At 37.9% G+C, this 14705-nt stretch overlaps 1 protein-coding gene across 14 annotated transcripts in view; it reads right to left on the bottom strand.

Annotated features, from left to right (window-relative positions):
* Positions 1-14705, bottom strand: part of BLTP1 (bridge-like lipid transfer protein family member 1) — a 125136-nt gene that overhangs the window by 48219 nt on the left and 62212 nt on the right. For 13 of the 14 annotated variants that reach the window (XM_055794858.1, XM_055794856.1, XM_055794866.1 and 10 more), the window contains exons 37-48: positions 14364-14515; positions 13306-13456; positions 12025-12177; positions 10546-10786; positions 9048-9196; positions 7012-7231; positions 5944-6102; positions 4104-4279; positions 3380-3555; positions 2050-2756; positions 487-726; positions 30-123 (exon numbers count right to left, since the gene is read on the bottom strand). In XM_055794858.1, the coding sequence (XP_055650833.1) occupies positions 30-123; positions 487-726; positions 2050-2756; positions 3380-3555; positions 4104-4279; positions 5944-6102; positions 7012-7231; positions 9048-9196; positions 10546-10786; positions 12025-12177; positions 13306-13456; positions 14364-14515 (2618 nt within the window). The remainder of the gene's footprint in view (positions 1-29; positions 124-486; positions 727-2049; positions 2757-3379; positions 3556-4103; positions 4280-5943; positions 6103-7011; positions 7232-9047; positions 9197-10545; positions 10787-12024; positions 12178-13305; positions 13457-14363; positions 14516-14705) is intronic. The other variant, XM_055794855.1, reaches the window with a different exon arrangement.

The raw sequence follows: 14705 nt of genomic DNA on the forward strand, positions 1-14705 counted from the left end.
CATTTTAAATTGTCAGGCTTCATACTTACTGGATATTTGGCGTAATTCCCTCCAGCAGGACGATATTGACACCTCCTATGTGAGCAGTGGCACACGTCTCTGTCATCTTTTGATGTAGTACATCTTTAAAAAAAAAAAAAAAGAAAATATATTTAACAGCATTTCATTCAGTAAAATACTTCCAGGTAAGCCTACTGCTTTCAAAAAAATAGTAGCAGGAAAAAATTAAAAAATTACAGGTTTAGTATTTGCATTAAGTAAAATCAAATCAAATGACAACAAGAAGAAAGCTTTTGAAAATGAAAGGAGCAACCAACTTGTTGAACGTTGTTACACTATCCATACGCAAACATAATGCACATCTATTTACAAACAAAACACAGTACACATGCACATACATACGCATTGCTATAGGCATGCGCACACACAGAGTCATGTAAAGTTGCCACCGAATTTAATTACAAAGTACATTTTAGCTTATCCAACCTTTCATTTTTTCTTTCAGGGTAAAACTGCCATGGATTCTCTTCAGTTCGGACTCCATCGTCAGACCTCCAATGTCAGCCTCCAGGTGGGTTCGGTTCACCATGCCTATTCCAAAAACTATGAGCGTCACATGTTGTGGCTCCGAAGTCACCAGGCTGCGCTTCCTCTGCGCGTCTCTGCCGTTATCCTGTTCATTCTCAAACACCACTCTACAAGCAGGTTCGGTTGGGCTTCGAACACCTACAAAAATACAGAGTTATTTAAGGATAATTTACAAGAAATCCTTGGCATATCTGATTTATGTTTGTATTTGAAAACAAGGATCATGTGTCTTGCACATCAAAGGAACTCTTCAGGCAAATTATCTGTGCCTCGCTTATTCCACTCTAATAACACTGCAACTGGACCAAATCCAAGACACAATGCGGACAATAATGAGTGATGTGATTTAATTATTATTGAGAGATATATTCTCATGTACATTTTGTAAATATTCATATTTATATTTTTATTGTTACACAATAAAAATGCTCTGAGACTTTCCAACTATCCTATTTCTTTTCTGACTCTTTCACAGCCGAAGGGTCTTATAATTGAGTCTGGGATTAGCAAGTTTTCCTTTTCAACACTCAAGAGCACAAAAACAACGTAAGAAAATTTACATTTTGTGCAGATACCATCGCTGTGGATACCATATTCTGTGCATAAAAGATACTGCCCTCTGCTTAACAGAAGCTCTCCTTTGACATTTCCTCAGTTTTTCACTGTTTAGTTAAAAAAGAAGTCCAACGAAAACACGCTAAACTAGTAAGTATACCATTCCCTGCATATTTACAACAACCTAAGCTCACCAACAAAAAGAACAATGCCAAGTAGGCTCTCAACCTTACTCTGTGGTGCTAAAATACAATGGAAAGAGAGAGCAATGACCACCCTAGATCTCAAAAGATCTGGATGAAATTGGCCCAAACACCTATTATCTTTGCTGGACTTTATAAAAAAAAAATATCAGTATTTCACCTCTTCTTCTCTCAAAGCTAGGTTCACAGATTATTTTTTTCTCAGTCATTCCCAGGGCACAAATTTTTTCCCTCATTTTCACAGAACGATAATACACAGCATTTCCAGCAGCCACATGAAAACAAAATAGTACCTAGGGAGGAACAAACTCTACACAATCCACTCTAAGTAAAATGCACTCTCCACACAATTAACCAGAAAAGTTAATCTTTCAGCACAGTCCCACACCCATTGCAAATCCAGATTAACGGAGCTGCACAAGAGTATCAAGGGACTGAATTTAAAACCAATCAATTAACACTTATTTGACCAATTCTAGGATTGAAAGAATCAAAGCATACTATACACCCAGGAAAATACCTTTTTTCTTCTGTACACCATCTTGGTGAACAAGGTCCCCCTCACATCCTCACCACTTGCCCTTCTGATCCAAGTTGGATGGGGTGGGCAACTTTCAAAAACCACCTTATGATCAAGCTTTAGAATAATACACTTGAGCAAAAGCACGCACTCTCAATTACTTGGATTTGTGAACTAGTTTACCTGTTGGCCCAAAAGTTTCAGAAGACTTTTCTAAAATCCCGGTTGGATCAGAAATGAGTGAATAGAAGTTCAACAGTTTATACATATTTTGCCAGCACTCAGCAGAAGGTTCGCTCTGTTCCGACACAGTAATAGAGTCAGAATCATCCATATGAATAGTCATGTGGTCAACTACATCTTTTGAACCTTTCCTGGACACTTTAGAAGTCCTTCTTTCTGACCTTCCCAAGGAATTCTTGTTTCGAGACTCTTTTTTATTGTTCTCGTTGTTCGTTCGCTTGTTCTTCGTGTTGTTCACTCTGTTACCTCCATTAAGGCTTCCTCGAGAGCTTCGGCTGAAATCAGAAGAGCGGAAGTCTCTGTGTTTGCGGGTTTTAAAAGTAGGTGTTGGAGAGGCTGATCCAGCTGTGTATCTGCTAAGTTTGATGTCTGTCTGCGTGGCTTTGATATCATCAATCATTGTACTAAACTGATGAATGAGACGAACCAGTGCCATATCTACGTGCTGGCTTATGGACTGGCAAGAAATTGTAAAATTACAGTGAAAAGTATTATAATAGCGTTTATTCAAGTCATGAAAAGAAAGGGCATTGGCGGAGTTATGAGGTGTGCACATGGATTTCTCCATCACAACGGCACTAATACTGAAAGTTTCTAACATCAAAGCTGGTTTGAATTCAAGAGGAGGAAGATTGACAGCTCCTTGCCTAAGGAAAGAAAAAGGTACAAGTTACTACTTTGTTTCTTTTTATCAGAGTCAAATATTTTTTTAACACAGTGGTTCATCTAATTTACTGAATCCAACATTTTATTTCCCTTAGGATATCACCTTACCAGTTATAAATATAAAAAATTCATTTTTATACTTTCATACTGCATGCTACTAACATAGTAATCATTCAGTTCTATGCAAACTTACTTTGGCATGCAACTTTTCCATCACAACCTAGTTTAGCCCAAAGGGCAGGGGGAAAATTCAGTATTTACACTGAAAGTAACAGCCTCATTTACAGGATGAAGTACAAAACAGCATTTAAGAGTCTCTCAAATTTCCCCTACTATTATTCCCACCAGCTCTCCCTTCCCCAGTCTTCAATTTTCATAAGTAGCTGAGATTCAAATACTTAAAATTTCCAAACCATTCCACAGGAAGATTAAAAAAAAAAAAAAAAATATTCTAACAGGAAGACAAAACAGATAAGATAAAAAAAAAAAAAAAAAGACTGATCCTTACTCTATGGAAGTACTTTGGAATTCTGTGTCTTCACATGAAAATCCTAATTTCTTTTCTTTAGCCAATATACACATTTCCAAGTATCTCACAACATACCTTCGAGCTCGCTTGCTTTTTCTTTCCTTGGCTGTATCTGAATCAACAATATCTGCCCTTAGACAGTCCAGAGTTCCTGAGAATGAAAGGTACTCCCCGAAGTACATTCTGTAGCAGAGTGGCATTGCATCCTGAGACTGAATTCCCGTGTAACTTAGAAGAGGTTTGAAAACAACCTACAAAACAAAACCCACTGCTTTACTTCTTATTATCTAGATTATTCTTATCTTCTTGCTCCATCATTTGTTGATCTACAGTATTTCCAACGTCAGCTACATCACACAGAACACTCAAGTTTTATTGTCAGTGCTGTAAAACAGAAGGAAGGGGGATTAAAAGGAGAAGCTTTATGGACTTTTTGAGTAAAAAGACTGACAACACAGCAGGCCAGCACTGAATCCTTAGCTATGGGAGCAAGGTTTTTGCATGTTCCTCTCAGTAAAAAGCACTCTGGAGAACTAGGTTACTCTCATAAACGCTCCAGTATGTTCTCTCTGAGGTCATAAAACAATGCTCTATTAATCACCATTCATAAAGTTTGTTATGGGACACCTCAGAGGTTTCTTGAGCCTTTCCTCTTTGCACAGGAATGTATCAGAAACGTGTACAAAAATATGATAATGTTTTCATTGTTGTAAGTTTGTTGTTGGTTTGGTTTGGTTTTCTTAAGTAATAACTATTTTTCCCTACAGCATTTCAAACTACATCAGCAAACCACACCTACCTGTGCATCTGCTAGCTGGACAGCAGGAAACCCCTGGTTACCCTCTTCTACACCTGCAATGTCATCCTGACTGGTGCTGTGCTGGGAGTGTGTGCCATCCAGGGTGTTCTGGTCACTAGACAAAACAGTGTTGAAGTCTGAAGCAGAGGGTATAGTAGGAAGATTGGGTGCCACACCTGAAAAATAAATACCCATGGAACGCTAACAGCACAGCAAATTTTATCACCACCAACTCTATTAATTTAGCAAGATTAATTATACAGAAACACATGCCATACACACAGAAAGTCAGAGCCCCAGTCAGGTCTCTGACCTCACAGAAGTGGCATTCAGGGTAAAGAAACTCTTGCTGAAGAGGGACTAGAGACAGTCCAACTCATATTTGGAAAGCACAAAAATATTTCCTTCTTATTGCCCTCCTTCCTGAGGCCTTTTGTCTGCATTGTGTTCTATAGAGTATTTGACTTCTGTTTAAACTGAAATAGTATGTAGGCTGAGTAGCCTATATCAGCAACAATAAAAAAAAAAAAAATTATCCTCAGTTGAGATACTTGCTTTTAGCTTTCAATGTGCTGTAAGCTTCTGGTTTTTTTTAGTCCCAATGCAAAATCCACTAATCTGACATCTACTGATTAGTCTCTACCCAAATACGTTCCTCAGAGGTGACTAGGGACATCCACTTCCCTGCAGCTGCTTGTTTGTGAACAACCAGACTTGCAGCACAAGGACAGAGTGATGCTGAATCACCTGCACATTGAGTCTAGACTGGACTCAACTCCATGAGACAGAGTTGCTCTGCCAGTGTAAATTAATCCCGATTCTTCAAAATTCAAGCTTACAGCACTTAGTGGAGAGCCACAACTACATGTCTCCACAGAAAAATGGTTTGGATAGATCTGTGTCTGAGTTAAAATCAGAGTCTCAACTTCAGGAACGGAAGCGAGTGAACAAACTGTTACAGGTTCAGTAGGAAAAAATGCATCTTTTTTCTGAAATAAATAAATGAATAAACAAAATTGAAAGCTATACTTCTACCCTATGATTCTTTCTGCAGAGAAACATGTTCCAGTTTACAGAGTAGTCACACCATATGTACATACACGTAAAGCACAAAGATGTTCTGTAGGATCAGAATATCTGTTCAATATTAAAAACAAACTGGAAGAACTTCTTACTGCCTAAGATTAACGTATTACAGCTGAAAGACCGTTAATATAGGAAACATTCAAATTTAGTGTCACTAGAAAAGAAAGAGACACACATTTGAAGATTATTATTCTTGTAAGCCTGTCATCATTCATAAACATGCTGCAAGAAGTTGTTACGTATCTGCTTCATTAATACACTTAAGATTTTGAGTAATGTGTATTTTCTTTTCTCCATTCCCTTACACCAGCTGATCATTCCAGTTCCCGAGGAACTTACTTTCAAAACACATGGTTAGTTTCAAGCTGAACAGAGAAAGAGCAAGGATTCCAATGTACAAAATTTTTATCACAAAAACAGCATATGCAAATTAGATTAAGAATAACTAACAAAATCCAAGGAACTCTGCAACCGAGGATGATCTTACGGCTTAGCTTTTGACACCTACACATGGTTTTGGAAGTTACATTTACATTTTCAAATGTAAGAAAAACCTGAATTTTTGGAGGCAGGGTGCAAGAAATGAAAACAACAGGTCTGCTTAAATCATATTTGTTCATTTTCCGGTTTGCTGAGAAGTCCCACAAATAGTATGTATGTTGTCACCTGCTCACTTACTTACAGGAAAAAAGTGGCCAACACAGGAACAGCCAACCCAGAGTCATCTCTTAAATTCAGCTGTAATTAACAATACCTGTTGGAAGACTATTGTGTCCAGATTTTGTGGCCGGACTTTCTTGTACTACACTTCCTCTGTTGCCCACAGCATTTGACATCCAGTTATAGAAGCTCACAGAAGATGGTTCAGACAGCAAAGGATGTTCAGATAACATGTCTGTGGCCACAGTATTTCCTATACAGACAAAACAGAAGAGCTTTAGCATCTGTCATATCCAAGTCAGCAAAAACCAGGAATGCAGCATGATTTTAATGACAATATCTATTTACTATAAAAGTAAGCCTACTTCTCAAGGTTTACTGTAGTAAATTGTGCCAAGCAGCACTACAGGTGCTACCATGGAAGTTATACTATGACGCTAAATGGATGTTGCACTACAAGCACCTTTTCATTTGTTCATCTCTAACATTAATTAGAGGAAAGGAGTCATTAAGAAAAAAAAATACCTTTTTTTCTGAATAATATTTCATTCCCTGACAGCAAAGGAGAGAGGTTTTAGAGAAAATGCAGCAAAGTTAAATCTCTTTTTCTTTCTATAAATCGTAACAATGCACTCTGGACAGTAATATAGAACATAAAAATTTCAATGTATGTATTTCAAACTTCTACAAAACAAATTTGTTCAAAAGACCATTACTAAAAATCTCCAAATTATTATACACAAACTAAAGTACTAGGACATTAGTTTTAGTCCACTTTTGGAGTTACTTAAAAGGTCAAGAAAAAAATGACAAATACAGAATGATCACTCCATTTCCTTATTCACTGAAAAATACTCACTTAAGTAATTACGTATTATACTCAAAAAGTAGTAAGGCTAACTAAAAGGAAAATACTTTTTTTGTTAGCTGTAATTTCTTTTCCCAACCCAATGTACTCGCTGCTTGCTTCTAGGAAATAAAATGGTATGGTGCAGTGATGTTTGGGAACTGCTATTAAAAAATACGATTATTTGGGAGGAGGGAGGTGGGGTCTTAAACAGAAAAGATAACTCATAGTGAATATATAGTAACTTTTCTAAGTCATGAAAATAAAACCAATCCTCCCTTCCCCTCGCTTTAGCTTACTTATGCTACATCATACCTGTTCTTGTTAAAGAACTACTTTTAACTGCAGTGGTACTTCTTTGAGGAGTCCCTTCCAAAAGATTATGCAGGCTAGGAAAACTCCCAGTAAGATAGCTGAGCAGACTCTCTTTTCTTGGACTTTCTTTGACTGCCATTCCAGAACGGCCAACGTGCACTGGTGAATCTGTAGCTGTATCTCCGCTAGTGTAACTTAAGGAATGATATGGATGTATACCCTTGTGGAGAAAACAAAGAAACTAATGAAGTACTGCATAAACTGCAAAAAGGATGTGACGTTTGGTCTGAATATGAGATCAGAACACAGTAACAACAAAATTCTTATTCCCACAAACTTTTGGACAAGTAGCACTTCATTTGGGGCAGGTTATACACCGTATGGTTATCACGCATAAAGGTGCTATTGAATTCTCAAGTATTAAAATAATCTTGTGTGTAAAAACAGTTTAAAAAGTCAAACGAGTAACAAAATGGAACTGCAGATGTGTAGAATTCATCTAAAGCAAGTTTGCAGAAGGAAGAGCGCGTATCACTAAATACAAGCCTTGCTGGTATTTGGTCTTTGTCTGAAGACCAAATGGTCTGAAGACCAAACCCCATCCTTAGCGTAACGGTAGGTGCAGCCTTTGGGGAAGGCGAAGAACAGAAGCTGGGGACTTCTGGCACCAAGAGGAAGGCTCCTGGTCCACCCAAAGGTTTAACACTGTGAAAGAGGTTCTCTGCCCTCAAATTGAAGAGCAGCCAGATCTGTTCTTGAGCAAAGCATCTGGGCCACTTAATCCTAAACCATCCAAGACGAGCAGGAGGGAGCAGTAAGTGGTAGTAGGTGAGTATCTGCTAGAGGGGACAAATGCGCCAGTACATGCTGGGGTCCGACCAGCTGAAAAACGGCTTTGCAGAAAAGGACCTGGGGGTCCTGGTGGATACCAAGTTGAATGTCAGGCAGCAATGTGCCCTTGCTGGGCTGCCCAGCCTGGGCTGCCTTAGGCAGTAAGCTGCAAACAAGTCAAGGAAGGTGATCCTACGCCCCTGCTTGGCACTGGTGAGGCTGCACCTGGAGTATTGTGTCCAGTTATGGACTCCCCAGTACAAGAAAGAAATACTGGGGGGAGTCCAACAAAGGGCCCCTCAGAAGATTAAGGGACCAGAACATCTCTCCTATGAGGAAAGGTTGAAAGAGCTGGGACTGGCTCAGCCTCGTGAAGAGAAGGCCCATGGGGGATCTTACTAACAAAACAAGTGTAAATACCTGCAGGAAGAATGCAAAGACAACAGAGCCAGGCCCTTCTGAGTGATGCCCGGTGACAGGACGAGAGGCAATGGGCACAAACTGAAACACCGGAGTTTCCTCCTGAACATCACTTTTTTATTGTGAGGGTGACTGAGCACTGTCACAGGTTATGGAATCTCCATCCTTGGAGATATTCCAAAGCCATCTAGACATAATCCTGGGCAACTGGCTCTGGGTGGCCCTGCTTGAGCTGGGGGACTGGACAAGGTGACCTACAGGGGTCACTTCCAATCTCAAAAACCCTGTGAAAAAACACAGCTAAAAAAGGAACCAGTACAAGGCACCAAACTCCCTAATACAGAGATGACAACAAATTACTTAAAGAAAAACAAAAAAACCTAACGCACAGCTTTCATAGACTCTTCCTGCTCAGAAAGTAGAGATAAAAATAAAATCTTGCAGTTTTCTGAACAGCTTGTAGAATAAAAACCCCACACTAATATTACTAGAAGTTATTGAAGAGCTTTGTCAATCTTAGATTTTGTGTAACAACAGTTAAATCCTCATTCCTGCTTACATAAATATATGAAAAGTCATAAAAGCTAATGCACATATATATTGTTTTTAAGCATGGCTCTGAAGCTAATTGGCAAGAAAAACAATAAAGAACAGATGTAGAATATAGGTCAACTGATTAAGCATCACTTTTATAAGGTAAGGAGCACACCTCCCACGTGCTACAGTTATAGTTAGTTATAGTTACAAATCACTTTCCCCCGCTGTGCATGGCACAAGAAACTTACCTTTATTTTCAGAACAGAATCACTGTGAGTGTGAGTCTTGGATAATTTCCTCATGATCTCAGCACCAGTTACAGGCCCAGAAGAGGTGCCAGCAGGTGGGGGGCGGTTCGCTGTTCCTTCCAAGAGCATTGTATGCTCACTGACAGTAGCTGGAACCAAGCAAAAAAATTTTCTCATTTGTATATATATGGGGGACCAAGATTATCTATTATTAGATACATTTATTTGCAAGCAGTCATGACCTTCCAAATTCTGACACACACCCACACACAGCTGTCTAGGGACTTCTGAGACAAGTAAGAAAGTCTCAGACATGATTTTGTTTACTAATCTAAGTACAAATCTTTTTGTCCTTCTAATGACATACAACTGTTGCTCTGTGCTACAGATCCAAAAGAAAGTTGCCAAATCTCTTTTGCTGACTTGGGCATGACTTATCATTTTTTTAATTAAGATGCTTCCATTTGCATGAATTCCATGTGTAAGTGAATGTATACAAGGCAGAAAAATTGCTGCTTCCAAAATTCTTAGTGGAAAAATAGAATAATATACAGGAAGTGGGGGGGGGGGGGGGGGGGGGGGCGGGCAATTACAATACACCACTGGCTCTAAAAGTCTGCTTCTGCTCAACCAAAGCACATATTTTGGAGGAGGGGGCAAACATTCCCATCATACAGTATGATTATATACTAGTTTCACACACAAACATCCCTCTAAGCTGATAACTGCTGCCCAGCTTTTAACTAAAAGCGGATTCTCCTCCTGATTTTTTAAAAATATTTTTTCTCCATGTTACGTAATTTTTACATGAGAAAAGAAAAACATAAACGTATTCCTGAGAAGAGCAGCACTTTACATACATGCTACAATCACAAAATAACTGAGTCGCCTCAAGGCAGCAAAAAAAGAGTGCTCCAACATGTATCTATCTATGCCCTCCATTTCTGTGGTTCTTACTTCAGTCAGCTGTGTATTCAGTACAAAGCTAAATCAGTAGCATTTGTTAAATCGGCAGTGTGTAAGCTGGCAACAGAAATATACCAGAAATAAGTAGTAAAAACAAGGGAGAAAAAAAAAAAAAGAAAATGTATTTTCACAAAGATCAAATAAGAAGGCAGGTTTGAAGTTATTCCTGGGAAAGTTCATAGAATTGCATGTTACAATTCTTAACTACAGTCAAAAGAACAACATCCTAATTCCAAGCTAGCAAATAATTAAGCTTATGTATTTTGTGCAGTAAAGAACAAGAAAAAGCATGTGAAGAAAGATAAATCTCCTGTTTTGGTTTTCCCCAAACAAGTAATATTTATCATAACGCTAAAATTATAATTAGCAGCAGCTTCAAAATGAAGGTGATTCTAAAAAAAGAACTTTGATGATTCTAAAAAAAGAAAAATATACTGTATTTAAAGCATTAAAGCTAAAGAAGATACAAATGCTCTGAGAGGAGCCACTTCTCCCCATGAATTTTTACGGAGAGAGAAGAACACAAAAATACCTGCATCAAATTCAAACTCGGCTCCATCAGCACTTGTGTCGCTCTGAAGACCCCCTCCGTTGTCTAATCCCAGTCCATCCTCATGCTCGTGGCAGGCATTTGTCTGCAATTTCACTGGCTGAGCTGGTCTGTGTAGGCTGACTCCTTTAAAAGCTGGGGTCACCACAATGAACTTCATCCACTGTCTTGCTAAGGCAACTAGACCTTTCTTTAAGGTTACTAAGGCAGGAAGGCCATCACTCTTAAAAAAAAAAACAAACAAAACCAAACACATGTATCACAGCATTTTAAAGTAAACTGAGGCAGGGGGGAAAGTCAGAATTCCCTTAAATCTTTATGCTGGCACCACACAGCACCCATTCAGACCGAAGAAACCATAGTGCTAACAGATAAAAATTATAGCTTCACTAAACACAGTAAATACATTCATCTACATGGCCTGAGGATCTAGCCTGAGGGGCCAAAAATAAAGAACAGGAGGAAAAAGGTTTATTCAATACAAAACTAAAAGTACTTAAGTAATTATAAAGCTCTGAATTACTGACTGAAATTCATAACAGCAGTGGATTCTCTATAGAAACAGAACCAAAATTAAAAAGATTAAGTTTTTTCCATTGTTGGTAAGCAGGATTTTAAAACAGAAATTTGAGGCAAAAAATAGGGATTGTATTGATTACATCACTGAATTATAAAAAAGCTTATTTTGGCTACTAATCAAACTGCTGCTTATGCCACAAATTGTGTTAATTCTGATCACTGGGCTCTCAGCTGGATACTTTGGAAAATGTAGTGTTTAAGTCTGACACCCGTAGAATGGGATTATGAAAATGACACAACATCGGGAAGAAACACACCTCCTTATGCCTAGTATGTTTGTTGAAACAATGATTTACCACTACAATCAGATGTTTACGTTCTAAACCCAACAGGAAAAAGATTAGATTCTTAAGCCTTAACGTTTCTACAATTCTAGCTCTTTTTTTAAAACTGCCTGCATTATCCAAGTATTTCTAAAAGACATGAAAACTAGTGCTGAGGAGAGAATTTTGAAGAAGTTAATCAGTGCATGCACCTGCCTTAATAACTGAGATTTATTCAATTTTAAAACTAGAGATGCAAACTTTTACTATTAATTACTCAACATAACTGCTGTTATCTTCAAGAAAAATGAAATCTGATACAAAGGCCATGAACAACTTTAAAGATATGCCTTTCTGCTTTATGATTTCTCATGTATTTACTAATGAAATAGCTTGATAAAAATTATGCATATACACAGGCCACAACAAAACCAGCAGATCTGAAAGAAAATGAAATGAGGTAAGCCATATCTACTTATCGATCTAAGGATATATACAAGTTTGGGTTACATTTTCTTGCTTGTTAACTTTACTTAAACTGTTAGGTAATTTAACACATTAGAATTGTACGTTTGAAACTAACACGCTGAGCTATTTCCATTTTCACACGGTAACTCACCATGGTGGCATCCTCAATAATGGAGTAATTTGCTTGATGAAGGTAATGGTGCAATATATTACACAGTAAACAAGAAGGATTTTCTTGCAAGAAGCGGGCTACTTTGGTAAGCCTGTTGTACTTGCTTCTCAGGGGAAAGTGCACACTTTTATTCTAGAATAAAATGTAACAATTTTTCACATATGAACATACTTGCAAACAGAATCCACGTATGAACTACAAGATTTCACCTATGGTACGGCAAGCTTCTAACCCCATTTTGAACTTCTGCAACCAAGACTTGTCACACAGATACCCACTGTATCTTAACTAGTGTATGTGAAAAATCATACCTGATGCTTATTTATTTATATTAAGTAATAAAACAGAAGGCTGGATTCAAATCGCAGACTTTGTAAAGTTACTTCTGGATTAATAGACATACACATAGATGAAATTTTCAAAGGAACTGTTTATTCCTAGTCAAAGAAAAAACAGGTACATTTCTAATTTGGTTCTATGCTAGAGAAAGAGTAGGAAAAGAAATAAGAAGGGAGTTAGCAATAAGAGACTGCTTGAAAGGATGATTTTTGAGTACAGAAGAAAACTAGCCTGACACTAAGCTCATCAATCTTAAGATGCAAGACAACATCTCACCCAGAACGGGTATCACCTCAAAATCTTCCCACTAGATGGTGCCAACCAAACGACCAGCAGAAAACTGCCTACACACAAGAAAGTGCCTTAGCAAATCACAGTAACACCCAATGTGTTACAAAAGTTCTACCAATCCTAGTTTTCAATAAAAAAATTTGTCTGTTTTGTACTTCTTGCTAGAATGTTTCACCCTCGCAATGCTTGCCCCCCCTTCCTCTAACAATAAACACCATGATTCAATACACTGCAGGGGCACAGAAATTCTCATTTTCTCCTGAAAGACACCCTGAATATTTCATAATTCAACACACTTTCATATTTCATGAATTATATTAGACGCTACAGCCATGTTTCTCACTCCTCCCCTTCAAAAGGTAGAATCTCCAGTTATTCTACGTGGAGACACACTCCTGTAAGAAGCACAAGACTTCCTCACTAGTAAGAGCAAATTTTTTTTCCACTGAAATTTAGATTGTGTACAAAAACTACAAGTAGTGAGTTCTTGTGACCAATTCTGGATGTAAAAAATCATAAAAGGTGCTCTAAGTTTGTCAGTGAAAATATCCATAATCCCAAACAAATATATATTACATACGACACTGCTCTGTTCCAATATACCTACTGCTTTTATAAAAGGCCTCTTACCTCTAAAGCTTCTGTCATAATGCAACCCATAACAGCACAGATTCGCAGGGTTCCTTCCGTTTCCAGTTTATTTAATGATGATTTCACCTGATCGATGGGTACAAGCCAAGCACCAACGGCAGGTGTTGCCGTACTCAGCAGGTTCAGCTGCCTGTTGAGAAAAACAAAAAGAATTAGGTATTCATGTCCAGCAGCAGCGATTAGCAGGATTTTCTAATGCTATTATAAATTATGTTCAAATAGGTGGAATATGACAGAACAATGTTAGAAAGTAACAAATACAGACTTGCTGTCTAGAAAATAAGAACTGGTAAAAAGTACCTAAGGCAGGTTATGTTTTACTCACTCACACACTTGTAATTCCAACCACTCTTGCTACTGCTACTCCCTCCTTTTCCCATTTGTATTCCCTATTGAAATCACAGTTTTAAACTCCCATTACTGACTAAATCGCACATTAACTATTGCACATTACATCATGCAGGGCTTTTGCTGCAGCACCAAGACAAGAAACCACTAAGAGTATTTTCCAATTTATAGCTCCATACTGATCTTAAACTACTGACAGATGTGAATATTTGGCTTATTCTACAAAAACAACATGAAAAAATATCTTAGAAAGATTAATCTTGAACTTTATCCTGCAGTGGCAGTAAGATCATGGGCTAAGCATCTGGCTGAATACCGAAAGCACCGAGTGGTTCTCTTCTCTAGCATCTCTCCTACTCAAAAAAGATACCCTCTCCTACCTTTCTGCTTCATACATTTCAGTCTTACTGGAAGTTTTCTGTTGGCTTTTTGTGTTTGGGTTTTTTTTTTAATTCTTTCTTTTCTTTTTTTAATCATATCTAACTAAAAAGTGTAGCAACACTTCCATATAGATGACCACAATAAAAAACTGAAGCAAGGGTTACTGTGATATATGTAAAATCCAAACTTCTCATTTCCAGATTAAGTTTCAAGAATTATTGAAATTACCTTCAGAATCTACCAAATACAATTGCAATGTAACAAAGCGGAACTGTAACTTCTTTCTTTTAAATCAGGTAAAATTATACCTTGAAAATATATGGGCTGGAGAGCGCACATTGGTAGGGGCTGCAAAACTAAACCAGATTTCTTTGATTGTTAACTTCATGCTGCAAGAGTCAGGGGGAGGAGGCATCAAGGGTATATCTTTTTTTAGATCATCAGATTCAACCCCTTCATCCTTAAAAAAAGGAAACACATAGTCAAAAGTGAAATTGTTTTCCAAAGTGATTACACTTAAAGGCGGGTAACATACCATACTGTGCACTGCTCATAAGAAATAGTTTCATATACATTTATGCAAAGAAAAAGAAACTAATGCTGTCCATCAACTCTCCCAAGACAATACCAAGGGACCTTGCAGAAAGCTT

This window comes from Falco peregrinus, chromosome 2 (assembly GCF_023634155.1).
Source record: "Falco peregrinus isolate bFalPer1 chromosome 2, bFalPer1.pri, whole genome shotgun sequence".
In the NCBI taxonomy this organism is placed as follows: Eukaryota; Metazoa; Chordata; class Aves; order Falconiformes; family Falconidae; genus Falco; species Falco peregrinus.